This window comes from Symphalangus syndactylus, chromosome 11 (assembly GCF_028878055.3).
Source record: "Symphalangus syndactylus isolate Jambi chromosome 11, NHGRI_mSymSyn1-v2.1_pri, whole genome shotgun sequence".
Taxonomy (NCBI): Eukaryota; Metazoa; Chordata; class Mammalia; order Primates; family Hylobatidae; genus Symphalangus; species Symphalangus syndactylus.
Window position 1 is genome coordinate 67,511,383 of NC_072433.2, and position 15,412 is coordinate 67,526,794.

Genomic DNA, 15,412 nt, shown 5'->3' on the forward strand with positions numbered 1-15,412 from the left:
TGTAATCCCAGCTACTTGGGAGGCTAAGGCAGGAGAATTGCTTGAACCCGGGTGGCAGAGGTTGCAGTGAGCCGAGATCGCACCAGTGATCCGAGATCGCATCATCGCAGTGAGCCGAGACCACACTCTAGCCTGGGTAATAAGAGCAAAACTCTGTCTCAAAAAAAAAAAAAAAAAAAAAAAAGAATGGACATTTTAAAAAAACCCACTATGTCTATAGCTCAGTCCCAGCCCTACCTGAACAACTACATTCAACCACCAAAAAATTCTTCATGATGAAAAGATTTACCTCAAAGAATAAATAACATTAAGTCAAGAATTAATAAGCAGTCAGGAGATTTGAGATTTTTATTGAGAAAATAGCTATTTTGACATTATATCCAGTTTCTCATTTATCAGAATAAATTCTTTACAATATTGATCACCATCACCACTTTTTAGTGTATTTATACATAGTCTCTGAGTAAAATATATTCACACTCGGCAAGGCTAGAATATTGAAATTATGGCCAACATTGCTTACTTTAAGATTGTTTACTTTATAATGAAGCTAGAGTAGTTGTGCAACTAGAACAGATGTTTTTAAAATGTTTGCCATTCAAAGATAGGCTTGGTGGGACAAAACTAATATACATACTACATACATATATTTCTTGTCTTTACTGTCAATGTTTCAGAACAGTGACGTGACATTATAAACACCTTGAATTCCCACTTCAAAATGAACAGAAAAATGGAAAAACATTATTTCCCATTTCATAAAATTAAAAATCAAGTCAGAAGAGAAGTAAAACTCATTTTTATGCATTTAACTTAAAAGCTTGAGTACACGACTCCTCCTAGAGAGAAGGAAGCCAGCACTTCAGAAGTAGCCAACGGTCCAAAGAATAAATGGCCCCATGACCTTCTCTATGGTTCATGACTTATTGAGGGCTGATGCAAACTCTGGCAAGTTATTTTTCATGATTTCCAAGGATCTGGGATATGTAAACGAAATGATTAAAAGACATTTCTCTGAATTTGCAAGAAGACGACTGAAGAATCAGAACAAAGATCCAACAGCCTTTCATGTGGCTACATGTTCACCATTACACCACAACTCAAAACCCACAGGTGAGCTCTCAAATACACATTCAAAATGGTGTTCCAAATAATGCAATTGTATACATTGCAAAGACACACAAAATGCTTCCTTACGCATGATTAGTAATCTGGTTTTCGACTCTGAAGTGATATCAAACATATCTGCAGGCCGAATGAGGTTTAAATAAGGCTTAGGTTTAAATGTTTAAATGTTTAGGATATAGAATCTGCTTAGAATTTAGTGAAAACTATGAACCTTAGACTGTCTTCAATAATGAACAAAACTTGAAAATATTACACTTCCTTTGCTTTGTCACTGAAGCAACTATAAGCTTTCTATGATGTATGTATCATACTAGCTTGTATGTGACTTTGGTGTCATAAACACCCATTGCCTTTTTGGCACTTTTAAAGCACAGCCAGAAAAGGTTTGGAAAATTGTTCTGGAAATACAAGTTGGTTCCCTCTGCCTCATGGATGCTTAGGAACTGGGTAGTCCTCTGAAACCACCAGTTCAGACCCTTGTACAGCTGTTCCCGGCCATCTGGGATTCTAAGGAAATGGGCTGGAATAGCCAGGGGCCTCCCTCACAAATGCCTAAATAACCAACATATCTATGCCGACAGCCATCCCTCTCTCGATGCCATGGTCCAAGGGAGTCTTGACCTGTCTCTTCCAATTTTACTACCACTGGCTAGGGGGGCACCCAACAATAAGAAACCTTTGTAATGAGTATAAACTAGCAAAACACTGTAGGGCAGCATTTCCTTAGGTGTATCTCTCAGAACACAAATCCCACAAGATACCTATTTTAAAAAAAGTCCGGCCGGGGGCAGTGGCTCATACCTGTAATTCCAGCACTTTGGGAGGGTGAGGCAGGCAGAATCACCTGAGGTCAGGAGTTCAAAATCAGCCTGGTCAACATGGTGAAACCCCATCTCTACTAAAAATACAAAAATTAGCTGAGCGTGGTGGCAGGCGCCTGTAATCCCAGTTATTTGGGAGGCTGAGGCAGGAGAATTGCTTGAACCTGGGAGGTGGAGGTTGTAGTGAGCCGAGATAGCGCCACCACACTCCAGCCTGGGTGACAAGACCAAGACTCCGTCTCAAGAAAACAAAAACAAAAAATCCGTATTAAAATAAATTAGGGAAATGATGTATAAAATAGAGGTGCTTCTTGGAGATTTAAAATGCACATTAGCGTATCAAAGGTCTGAAAGGCCAACAGTAACTCAACTTTGTCTAACCCACTATTTCCCAAACTTACTTGGCCACAGAACCCTCTATTCACCTAACAATATTTTCTGACAAAACACTCCTTTAGGAACTGCTTCACCCAGAACCAAAAAGGTGAGTTTTAAAAAATATTATAGCATAATTTCAAATGATTAATAGGGACACAAAGAGACTTATTTTCCTGTCTTTTGTTATTTTGTCTATTTATTTTGTTCTGAATAATCTATCACATTTCCCTTTCTATTCACAAACCTTCAACTCGAGTTACCCTTTCTGATACCTTTGTTCAAGAATGTTAATTCTTATCAGAAATCCATGGCAAAAAAAAATAATTTTGTGTCTTTTTAAACTCCTAGAGTACCTCTCCACTTCAATCACAATTTAAGTCCAGGGCAGGTAACCTGGGCTCCTAGCAAACACTATACCCCAACAAGAGTTTGGGAGCCAAATTATTTTGCAAACCCTTAAAAACACAAACTAAAACTAATTTATCCTTATATCTCTGCGAAAATTAGCATTTTGAACATCCAATGAAACTTCAAGTTTGAGGATAATGGGATTACTGACCTGACCTTTGATTTCACATAACTAACAACAAGTTTCTTTAAAATCTGGTTAAGAAATATGAAAATATTGAAAAGTAAACATAAATTCCACAAAGCTGAATGGCAGCAAAAAATATTTCTTAACATCAAGAACATATACAAAAGACGATCATTACCACCCAAATTATCTCTGTTGCTCAGGATTTCAGTTATAAAAATAGCCAAATCAAGACAAAGACAATTACACCTTAAAACAAAAAGCTACACCTTCTTCATTAAAGGTGAGCATCTTGTCACCCTGTGCATATGGAGAGAGAACAAGTACAAGGCACGGGAGAAGTACCACATCAAGGGACAGAACTTTTTCAAAATATTTTATCCTCAAAAGTAAACCCCGCTACCATAGAAAGAAAAAAATATAATTAGATATTTTAAATCACAGCATTTTTGACATCCTAGGGAAAAGGAGTTTTTGGTTTTAGGGTTTTTTTTTCTTTTCTGGTAAGGCAAAATAGATCTTTAGATATCATTTGTTACAAACGAGTTTTTCTTAAGAATGAAATAAAAATTGTATTTAACTTCTATCATATATTTATTCAACTAAGTTGAATACTATGTTTGGAAAATTAAAGTTTTAAATCATAGTTTATATAGATAATGATATATTTAATCTATGAATTTACTTTAAAACCACTTTTATTTTGAAATACTTAGACTCATAAGAAATTACAAAAATAGTTCAGAGATCCCAGGTACCCATTGCTTAGCTTCCTGTCTTTACATGTAAGCATTTACATCTAGGTTTTAAAAGGGTTAAAGTTTTTGATAGTTGATGAAAAACTGTCCAAAAAAATGTAACAAGCCTGGTAAATGCATATTTTTGGAAGAGGTTCTAAGGAAACACTACCAAGTTCAAATACCACTTTTATCACATGCAGCTGCCTTAACCAACAGGTTTTCTAAGATACTATCCCCATTACCTATTTCTGCCTCTTTCAATGGTGTTTTTCTATTTTTACAGACTTCTGAAAATTTTAGCTTTGACTGAAATAAGTTTCCCCATTCCTTCATGTTAATGTATCTAGCAACATTGAATAGAAATTATAAATGGAAATAAAAATGCTTGCTTTTATAAAATCTCCAGTCTTGCAGCACCCCCAATATAATACAAACAGACTTAAGTTGAAATTTGGTTTGTTAACGCCCATCTTTTGTGTGGTCAAAACACAGTTTTGAAGGAATGACCACCTTCAATGTTCTTTACAGCTTCTTTAGTGTTACTTAAAAAAAAAAAAAAAATCAATCTGATGGATGATTGATGGTAGTTTGTTCACGGAAGATCTTCATCTTATGGGAATTATCTAGTTTTTCTAATCATATACTACCAACAAAAATAAAAACAAGCATGTTCCCTTTAATCATATTATCCTCCACCATCACTTCCAAAAGGCATTGACTCACAGTATTCTGTTTAAGATTGTGGGCCATTTATCCCAATGAACTCAAACTTTATCCAAAACATATCATGACAGGCTGGTCCAGCAGTCTGTTCAGTCTGAAAAAGTGTTCTGTGCTCTGTTCAGATTGACAAAATGTTCTTTTTGGCCGGGTGCAGTGGCTCACGCCTGTAATCCCAGCACTTTGGGAGGCCAAGGCAGGTGAATCACTTGAGGTCAGGAGTTCAAGACCAGCCTGACCAACATGGTGAAACCCCGTCTCTACTAAAAAAAATACAAAATTAGCTGGGCGTGGGGGCACATGCCTGTAATCCCAGCTACTTGGGAGGCTGAGACAGGAGACTTGCTTGAACCCAGGAGGCGGAGGTTGCAGTGAGCCGAGACTGCGCCACTGCACTCCAGCCCAGGCAACAAGAGTGAACTCTGTCTCAAAAAAAAAAAAAAAAAAAAAAAGTTCATTTCTAAGAGCTTCCTATATGTGTGTCTGATCCCTAAAGTACTTTGTGCTCAGTTACAGCTTCCTGTCATCTTATTTGCATATACATAAACAGCTCAACTAAGTAACCCAACATATAAACTCTCACTAAAATCACATGTTGCATCTTAGGAAAGGTGATCTGGAAGCATTACGGACTATAGTGAGAATGTAAGGCTAATGGCAGTTCGAAGTACGGATGACACAAAAACGAATAAATCACATTGACAGTCATTCCTTCTACTAAAAAAGACAAATACTTGTTATTCTAAAATGACCTCTTTTGATTAAAATTTCAGTTCATAAAACATTACAGTATGCTTCTTTATCAAAGTCTAATATCAGAAGGACATGAGCTCCACGTTCCTGTAAAACTTTAAACACATTTTTCTTCCTAATAGACATGAGCAGTTTTATTGAAAGAAAAATTGACATAACCTAGCATTATCTTTTGACTTTGCCCATGGAGAAACTTGGAGTTAAGTTTACTACTTAATTTTAGAATCTGTCAGTGTTGATATGGTTCTACAAATTTTTAATTTTTTTAATTTAAATTTTTAAATTTTTTTAATTCTTTAAAATTTAAAATTTTTAAATTGTCCTGTTTTACATGTAATATACATGTAATGTACTTGTACGTTATAACTGTAATATATTTCAAATACTTTTTGGAGGGTCTGATATAAATCATAATTAAGCCGGGCACGGTGGCTCACGCTTGTAATCCCAGCACTTTGGGAGGCCGAGGCGGGCGGATCACAAGGTCAGGAGATCGAGACCACGGTGAAACCCCGTCTCTACTAAAAACACAAAAAAATTAGCCAGGCATGGTGGCGGGCGCCTGTAGTCCCAGCTACTCGGAGAGGCTGAGGCAGGAGAATGGCGTGAACCCGGGAGGCAGAGCTTGCAGTGAGCCGAGATTGCGCCACTGCACTCCAGCCTGGGCGACAGAGTGAGGCTCCGTCTCAAAAAAAAAAAAAAAAAAAAAAATCATAATTAAAAATGACTGGCCTTGACCAAAGCATAAGCAGATGTCTGATGAATGTGCTAACCACCCTTCTCCAATATACATCCATCCTAGAGGACGATAAAGTCTCACAGTCATGATTTCCAATATAAAATATTTAGGTTTCAGACTGCTGGAATAATAGATTTCAGATTGCTGGAATCTAATCATCTGCCTTTGAAGATGACTGACACACACAAACACACACACACACCCTGTTGTAGAAGTAATGTGCAACTCATGAGGTACTTTCCCTAATCCAAACAGATGACCAAGATTTTGAAGACTACCTTACTTCTCACTTAGTTAAAACTTTCAAGAAAAAATATTTACAATGACTTAAAGACTCCTGTATAAATAACTACCTAAATACAGAACAAATTGGGAGGATGTGGGTCAAACACAGCTGAGCTCCACTCAGCTCAAATTAGATGAGTCTTTTGACTACAAAGCTCGTTTTCTTAACATATGGGTTCCTGCACGACTTGGTAAGATTTGCTGAGCACCACAGTAATCTTTTAAGACGCTAATCAAAAACATGGTTCTACATTTTAAAAACCTCAGAAGTGGTTTTAGGACAACCAAAGCACCTCAACCACTAAAATAAGCAAGTTTCTATTATAAGTAAAATTACCACACAGCAAATCCCTTAACAGTTCAGCAACCAATAAATAGAAAATATTCGTTAAAAGCTGCTATTTCTGATTGCTCCTTTGTATTCTTCGAATGTAAGTGAAATGTATGAAAAATAATTGGTTGTCAGAAAGCTTTTGACTACATGATATGCATCTTATGAAAGAATATTAGCCTGAGCCAAGCACAGAAAACTTGGACCAGATGCACAGTTTTTCTACTACCCTGGCCATGGGCTCCTCCTGAGTAGTGTCTAACAAGTGGGCAATTTCAGTAAGATTTTACAGCCTAGCATAGTAACGATAACCAGTACATTCACTTCTTCTGGAATTAATACAAGAAAGACAACTAAAGATGTACTACAAAGACATAGGTCTAAAACTGCCACATTCGCCCAAGTAAACTAAAGGACCCCTTCCTAACCTATATCGAACACATCAGCAAAGACCAATGTTATACTGAAATGAGTATTATCAGATGTTATTATACGTAACCACCTTTAATATTTATCTATGTGCTACTAAACCCCCAAAAGATTAGACTTATGAGAGCATAATTAAAAAGCACATTCCTCATCACTTTTTAAAGTTAAATATGGTCTCTTCTACTGAAGCAATTTATCTTTTTCTGGTTCCTAAAATAGGCATCAAATTTCTAAACAGAAGTAAAAAGCCTCAGCCAAAAAGCCACATATTAGGTATTCAGCCTGGTCTAAGAAAACTAAGTTAATAAATTGAATAAATTAACTCAAATAAATTAGGAGTGCACATTCAGAACAGAATTGTAGCTTTTGGTCAGCAACATGTGAACCAAAGGCAAAAATCTGCCATGATTAAGGCAGTTCTTTGTATACAGTACGATGTGTTTTTCTTCCCCCCCCAAGTTCATTTAGCATTCTCTTTGATGTTATTAAAAATGCAGTGCCAAGCTAGAATACAAGCTTCCTAATAATAATAGTAAAAACAGATGGCATAGAAAGTTCCTTTTGGTTTAGAGTCTTCCTTAATACCTATTATGGTATCTTCTTTTTGCCTTCACACACTTGGTGTAAGAGATTACTGCAACAATCATTTGACTTTGGCCACAAACCATGACTATCGTCAGGGTGAAAGCCGTTGGAAGGAATTATTTTCTTCTTCTGCTGGAGTCAATTTAAGTGTTGGCAGTTTCCGAGGAGGAAGCTGAGGGCTTTGGCGAAGATTGTCATCCATCTGTAGAAAGTACAAAAGATACATCTGACTAATGCTGTGGCACCGCTTATGTGGACTGTGGCCTCCCCATCCAAACTACAGCCTAGAAGAGTACAGAACCATATGTTTCCTGGGCTGCTAGAGAAACCTTTTTCTTACAAATAATCTCAAGAATTCTAAATGTCATACCTCAAATACCAGCTGACTCAGTTTCTGTAAAAAGCAATGTGGCTCATTCCTGATACCTTCACAGAATTATAGTTAATTCCACAAAATAAATATTCTACTGAACTCAACCATAACTTAAAGAGGTCTTCTGATAGTAAGTGTAAAAGCAGTACTGTTACACTAAGCTCCAGTTTGCAAACTATGTTCACGTACAGTATCTTACTTGATCTTCCCGATACGCTAAGAAAAGGCAGACACAGACCTTCCTCGTTGTACAAATGAGCAAAACAAGACTCTGTAAGGTTAAGTGATTTCCCCACGTCACAAGCTAGTATGAGAGCTAAAACTTGAACCCAGGTCTTCTGATTCCAAAACTATTATTCTTTCAACTATACTTCTTTACCTCAATGAAAATGACCCGCATTCCAATCAAAAAAGACCAGCTTTTTAGAACTGAGAGTATGCAGACCAAAGGAAGCTAGGACATTAGGCAAAAAGAAAGATAAATTCTTTAAATCTAATCCAGTGGTTTTCCAAACACTGGATCAGTTCTAAATGAGGTAACCCACATCAAGCTCAAATAACACAGTGGTGGACCTCAGAAACTGTTAGCCAGTGTCAGCAGGCCTCATTGCCCTATGAGTTTGTAAAATAGTAAGTAATACTATTTGTATCAGGAAAAAAAAAAGCAAGCTTATCAGTTACTGGGGAAAAAATATGTAACCTCTTTGTATTTTTCCTACTAGAATCACACTTGAAATTTCCTTTGTTGGCTCTCTCCCCTCCCAGTTCCTCAATGTTTCTCTCATGAAAAGAACACCCCAAGTGGCAAAATATCTACACTGGTGAAAAACTATAAACTATATCTAGAGCAGAGAACAAGAAGAAGGAGAAAAAATAAAACTTTCACGTGGAAAGAAGAAAAGAACACAGTGCTGTTAATAAGAAAAGATAAGCCCAGTGCTTACAATCTTAAGAAACATTAAGAGACAGAGAGGCAGACACACAGCAAGAAGTGTTTTTGCTTTGTGTTTTTTTGTTTTTTTTCAGACGGTGTCTCGCTCTGTTGCCCAGGCTGGAGTGCAGTGGCGTGATCTCAGCTCACTGCAAGCTCCGCCTCCTGGGTTCACGCCATTCTCCTGCCTCAGCTTCCTGAGTAGCTGGGACTACAGGTGCCCGCCACCACGCCCAGCTAATTTTTTGTATTTTTAGTAGAGACGGGGTTTCACCGTATTAGCCAGGATGGTCTCCATCTCCTGACCTCATGATCTGCCCGCCTCAGCCTCCCAAAGTGCTGAGATTACAGGAGTGAGCCACTGCACCCGGCCGCTTTGTTTTTTTTTAAAGCAAATCTTTTGGATTTCCTAGCTTAAAGGGTACTAATTGTGTGGCAAAAGTAAACCCAATACTCTTATCTGATCTTTCCGCAATCAGGCCACTATGGGCTTCAAAACACTATGTTACATACAACTTTAGTGAAAGTATATTTAAACAGTTTTCTGAAAAATAAGCTCCATAAAAAAACTAAAAGGGTACAGTTAATGCGTGACCCAAATGACAATATTAGCTACAGAAAGGAAAATACTAAACTATGATAAAATGATTGAAGTAGACTTGACCTTTTCAATCAAGTTGGATTCCTTATTTACAAGTTGTGTGAGTTTCTGCAGATTTGCATCTACCGTTTCTTGTCCAGCTGGAGAGATGCCTAAGAAGCCAGGACAGAAATCAGAGAAAGACAGGAAATTTTTAAAGCCTTTAAAGCTATTTAGATTGAAAGAATTTTGAGTCTACCCACCCTGTCCAGTGCCCCACCCTCCCCCAAAAAAGGCAAAGAGGAAAACCATTCTGGGTTTAAAGGCAAAGAGAGGGATTCGAATGCTCCAAAACTAAACCCTGAGCAAAACGGACAAAAATTTATCCACTAAGTAACACTGCTAACCAAGTGTTCTGCAATTGGCCACAATAATTAGTATTTAAAAAAAAAAAAAAAACAGCACAGTAGTCCTCATTTCCTTCTCAAGTTTAAGCTATTCCTTTCTCGCATCCACTTCAAATAGGTCTTTCGTCACAACTATCTGGATAGTTTTCTAAGGCAGTAACTCCCAAAAGGTTGCCCACCAGATATCCAAAGTATTTAGAAGAACTTAAAATTACAAATTCCTAGGATTGATGCCTAAAAGATTCTAATTTAGTAAGTCTGGAATAGGACCCAAGATTTTTTATCTGTCAAATAATCAGGTTTGCTAACCACTGCTCCCAAGTTAACGAGGTTGAACATTAATTTCATGACTCCCAAACTACTAACCCCTTCCTGTATACAGAATACATAACCCACCATAAAATAATAAACTGTCCACCTAAGCCAGCTATCTTTATAACCTGTTTCTTAAAAAGACAATTTCAGCCAACCCTCCCAATAGAAATTTAGTATCTGAATCACTTAAGCACAAGGCCCCACTCTCTCAACGAAGCACATCTTAAGTAACAGGTGCCCTCTATTTACTATACCTCCACTCTGATGCAATCAGTTTTCAAGTAGTGGAATCATGGGAGTGTACCTCACCAAAATCAATCTGCTGCTGATTTCTGTTCATGCAGGAAAATGCTAGAAGCAGCAGGTAAAAATCATTTAAAGTACTTGCCCATTTGCATTAGGATAAATACTGTTTTTCAGCAAAGACTTAATACCTGTGGTTTTAACCTTTTAGAAGAAAATGACCCACTTCAAAGGGGTAATATTTAAAGAACAAGAAGCAAGAAATGTAAAAATCCAGAGGAACAGATAAAAGGCAAATATCTATTTATCTATTTAAATAAGAACTGACATGAGAATAAAAATGAAGTCGGAAAAACACAAATCCTTGAAGTGCTATAAACCACTATTTAAAGACAATACACAAACTTCTAAAATTAAAATAAGTAGTGGATTTTCCTTATACATACATAGGAGAATATGCATACAAACATTAGCTGAAAAAGAGCCAGCTTACCTCCAAGACTAAGCCTAAAATAACTGCTCAGGATGTCATCGCAAAAGCGACAGAGGTTGGAGAGCTGTTTCAGATGTTCTTGTAGCTGAACTTTAGGAAACCGTACTTTGTAAAGAGGTGCAAGAAAACCAAAAACATAGGCATCCAAGGTAGAAGGCCTAGAAATAAATTAAGGATTTTTAAAGCACATAAGACAATATTAACTGAAGGCCGGGTGTGGTGGCTCACGCCTGTAATCCCAGCACTTTGGGAGATCAAGGGGGGCAGATCACTTGAGGTCAGGAGTTCGAGATAAGCCTGGCCAACATGGTGAAACCCTGACTCTACTAAAAATACGGAAAAAGCCAGGCGTGGTGGCAGGCACCTGTAAACCCAGCTACTTGGGAGGTTGAGGCAGGAGAATTGCTTGAACCCAGGAGGTGGAGGTTGCAATGAGCCAAGATCATGCCACTGCACTCTAGCCTGGGCGACAAGAGCGAGACTCCATCTCAAAAAAAAAAAAAAGAAAAGAAAATATTAAATTAAGGATTTTTTTTAAGCACATAAGAAAATACTAACTTGGGATGGTGTTTTTTTTCAAAATTCTCAATTCTGAATTACACAGTATACTCTCTTAAAAGGTTTACTATCCATTTTAGTTTATAAAAATGATGCAACTAAGGTTTTACTCATTGAGTAGCTTAGACTATAGAAGAAAATGAAATTGTCTTTATAGATTCATTTTTACTCACAAATGTTAAATAGACTGGAGGCAGAGTGGGAACAGTCTTAGATGTTTTTAAATTCACATATGCAGCCTATTAAGTCAATGTTAGATTATCACTGGTAGAAAAAGTTTCCGATAAAAGCCCATTAAATTTTTTTGTTTGTTTTGGTTTTTTGACACGGATTTTCACTCTTGTCACCCAGGCTGGAGTGCAGTGGCATGATCTCAGCTCACTGCAACCTCTACCTCCCAAGTTCAAGCGATTCTCCTGCCTCAGCCTCCCAAGTAGCTGGGATTACAGGTGCCCACCACCACACCCAGCTAATTTTTTGTATTTTTAGTAGAGATGGGGTTTCGCCATGTTGGGCAGGCTGGTCTTCAACTCCTGGCCTCAGATGATCCGCCCAACTCGGCCTCCCAAAGTGCTGTGATTACGGGCATGAGCCACCGCACCGGCCTAAATCTTGTTTTTTTTTAAGTGAAAAACTCATCTTTTGGGGAGATAAGAGGACTTGCTTTAAATAGCTGCTCACTGAATATATGTGCACAAAATATCAAAATGATTTTTAAGGGAATACTCACGTATCTCCAAAGAAAAACTGAGATGTTCCCAATCTGTTTGATAGAAGATTTAGGCACTCCTTGGCATCTCTGTATATCTAATAAGGATGAAATTATATCTCAAAAGTAGAAAAGATACTCTAAAACTACTTTTGAGGAAGGCATCTCTAGGTAAACTCATGTCTGCATTTTATCTTGTCCTTTCTCTCTAGCGCCCTTGCTTGAAGAATAATCCATACTATACCTGTGCTTCCACTTCTCGGAGGTGGTAGAGGGGAGGCTGTCCTCTGGTCAGGAGAATCCTGTTCAGTGCTCCCTTAGACATTCTTCCAGGCAGGATCAAACTCAAAGGAAAAGGAATTTGTGAAGCAAACCATGGCTTTGTCACAGTAAAGTAATTGTCACTCTCAACCCAGAATGTGTGAAGCTGCAAAAGAAGAGAAAAAACACTACAAGGATGTTCTTTTATTAAATGAAAGATCACTCAATCAACATGAGAGTTTTTTATAAATATCTTTATATTAAGTGTCTTCATACAAATTTTCCAGTTAGAATGACTCAGGATAAAACAAGATTATTTTAAATGTGTGAGTTTTGTTGACTGCTATCTTCCAAACACCCAGAACAAGGCCTGACACATAGCAGGTGTTCAATAAACATTTGTTGAATGAATGAATTACACCCAATTCTATACATGGAGCAAAAAGATCCATCTCCCACAAAGAATTTCCAACATGACATTTTATTTTACTTTGTTGTTTCACATACTAGTTGAATGCCTAACAGAATCCAATTTCACAGTAATATGAAGTAAAATTTTCTCTTAAGACTTTTCTCATTGGTATTTTTCTAAACAGACTATGTACATTTGCAACTAGGCTACTAAAATACCGTAATATTTAAGAACACTCACCACTGCAGGGAGAAGCTTCTCTTCGAGGAGAGCAATATAAGCCAATGTATCTGCCCCTTGTTTTGCTGAGAGTTCATAATCAGCATTATATTTCTATTAAAAAAAAATAAAACCAAAGAAACTCAGAAGTCAAAGAGCAGCCCAAAGACAGTAAAACTAATCAAATCAGGATTCATATTTTCCCTTATAAATAGTAAACGTGGTATTAAAATGGGAGAAAGAGAAATACAAATCCAGTGAAATCTACTGCTTAATGCACATAAAGTTCTTAGCACAGCACCACATACACAATATGGTCAATAAATGTTACAATATTAACTACTATTATTTTCATGCTTGTTAATGACCTAGTTCAGTGCATGGCATGTAGTACAAACTTAATAAAAGCAACTATTATTTTTAACAAGAAAGAAACAGTTCCAATTGGCTGTGTTTCTCCCCATGAAAAAAGAAAAAACCTTCCAATTTATAAAAGTTCAAAATGTTATTGACACAATTTTTTTTAAGTACAGTATTGGCAAAACAAGTAACTTATGCATTCATATAAATCTTTACATGTTTAAACATTTTGGATACATAACTCTCTACTGTTAAAACATTTAGATACATTATTCCATAAAACTGCTATAAGAGCTTTTTAAAAATAACATAGTTGCTAGTTGGTGAGAACTCAGGTGTCATGCCCAGCACAAAACGTGTACCAACTATGTGACAAAACAGACAATCCCATCAATAAGTGTAATAGTGAAAATGGCTAAATTAAATCTACTTACATATAAATTTCAATAAAATTCAAGCAAAGTTTATTAAAATATAAATTGACTACCTCTTCATATGACTTTCAAATCACAGAACTCATGCTTTAGAGCAGTGATTCTCAAATCTGTTTTTAAATCTTGTCTCAGGTATCTCCAATTGTCTAATGAGTTGGCAAAAAAAAAAAAAAAAAAAAAAAAAGCCCAACATGCAGGGATCAACAATCTACCAATCTACTTCTTCAAAGTGAACCACCCACCTGTTTTCTTAAAAAGTTTAGTATTTTTGCTGGCTGAGAAACCATGTCGTCTTCAGTTGTCAAAATTGGTACATCACCTATAATCAAAAAACAGTTTACATACAAGGACACAGTGTGATTTCCTCTGAGAGAGTCCAATATCCTAAAAACTATAGCAGTTGCACATTTAGAGGGGAAAAAATGAGTAAGCTTGTCTTGGGTTTTTTGCTGTTTCACAAAGAGCAGTTCTAGAGAACATTTTCGTTTCTCATAATTTCCAGTGATTTCGCTTGCACTTTGAGATATTACTCAGAATGATCAAACCATAAACAACACAGAGCCAAGGTCACGGTAAGAAACTAAATCCTCAATATTATAGCTATATACCTCACAGCTTTAAATGGAGGAAGAAGAAAAAAAAGTGCAGAAAGGGGAGTGTAAAGGTTTACACTATACCTCTTGAACCTCTCCAGGTGTTATCTATCACATTGACTTTCAAGGGTGCACCAGAAAATTTGGCATAAGCCTGAAACAGAGTTTGCAATCAAACATTTTAGACCAAGTGCGTAATGCAAAGCTGCAGAGCAGCTTTACTTCATAGCCCCATCCCCCAAAGGCAGAAGGCGACTGATACTGAGACCGCATCCCTCCCCGTGATCTCAAGTAGGGACGCGGGCGCCAGCCACCCGGCTTTCGGGGACTTTGCTCCCCAAAAGGTCCTGGGGATGCAGAGTAGGGAAGGCGCGCCCCTTGCTTCGGGGTTTCACTCCACCGCCCAGACAGCTTTGTGAGGCGGACAAAACTCGGAGCCAAGCGGAGAAGCCTTGACGTTGCCGCCGGCGTTCGGCGGCGGTACAGGCCAGGTTGGGACTCGTCGGTGGGAGGGAGCCCAGGGCAATGCAGCGTGCAGCGGCCCGGCCCTCCTGGACCCCGCAGCGCAGCGGGAAACTGGGGCAAGTTAGCCTCGCGCCTCCGGCTCGCCCCTTCCTCCTGCGCCCTGGCCCGCCAGGCGGCCTCACCATCACCACCAGGGACTCGCTGTGAACCGATGGGAGCCCCCAGCCGCCTCCCCAGCAACTGAGCTCCAAGGGGGCCGCCATCTTGCGGGGGCCGACCTTTACTATCCCGGAAGTACTTTGCCTCCTAATTTCCGGCACGTGGAACGCGGGGGCGTGGCGAAGGGAAGGAAGGGTAATTTGGGGGCTCTTGAGAGATGAGGGAGAGAACGACTGGAGGGATTAAAAAGAACTCTTAGGAGCAGCTTGGCCTAAAGGGTAAGAGTTCTGCGCCTTAAGTCAGACAGACCCACCTGTAATTCTTCAAATATTAATATTTATTAGATCCCTAGAGTGTTCCAAACCCTTTGAACATTAAAGCTGTGTGATGCCTAAATTAACCTGTTTGTAAAACAGGGATGACCCAGTATTTACAAGATTGTGGTATTTAAAATGT

At 38.1% G+C, this 15,412-nt stretch overlaps 1 protein-coding gene across 5 annotated transcripts; it reads right to left on the reverse strand.

Annotated features, from left to right (window-relative positions):
• Window positions 1-334: 334 nt before the first annotated feature.
• On the reverse strand, window positions 335-15,089 carry MTX3 (metaxin 3). Of its 5 annotated transcripts, XR_008660993.2 has the most exons (10): window positions 14,980-15,075; window positions 14,417-14,486; window positions 13,982-14,058; window positions 12,967-13,059; window positions 12,298-12,480; window positions 12,075-12,151; window positions 10,787-10,944; window positions 10,305-10,401; window positions 9,413-9,501; window positions 7,597-7,646 (listed from the first exon to the last, which is right to left on the reverse strand). XR_008660993.2 is itself a non-coding variant. In XM_055298410.2 (9 exons), exons 1-9 carry the CDS (start codon window positions 15,058-15,060, stop codon window positions 7,536-7,538), a joined length of 939 nt encoding a protein of 312 aa, XP_055154385.1. In that variant the 5' UTR covers window positions 15,061-15,081; the 3' UTR covers window positions 335-7,535. The 5 variants fall into 5 exon arrangements, 4 of the variants coding, with proteins under 4 accessions (XP_055154385.1, XP_055154387.1, XP_055154389.1 ...); XM_055298410.2 differs by lacking the exon at window positions 10,305-10,401 and having other exon boundaries at window positions 335-7,646; window positions 14,980-15,081; XM_055298412.2 differs by lacking the exons at window positions 9,413-9,501; window positions 10,305-10,401 and having other exon boundaries at window positions 335-7,646; window positions 14,980-15,089.
• Between the last annotated feature and the right edge of the window lie 323 nt (window positions 15,090-15,412).

What these genes read in the sequence shown, in the direction of transcription:
- MTX3 (XM_055298410.2), bottom strand. Translation starts at nt 15,060, where the DNA reads ATGGCGGCCCCCTTGGAGCTCAGTTGCTGGGGAGGCGGCTGGGGGCTC. An exon ending in AGAAGCTTCTCCCTGCAGTG is followed by an intron (nt 12,481 to 12,966) that starts GTGAGTGTTCTT and finishes CTTCTTTTGCAG; the next exon opens with CTTCACACATTCTGGGTTGA. An exon ending in CAGTTTTTCTTTGGAGATAC is followed by an intron (nt 10,945 to 12,074) that starts GTGAGTATTCCC and finishes ATTTATTTCTAG; the next exon opens with GCCTTCTACCTTGGATGCCT.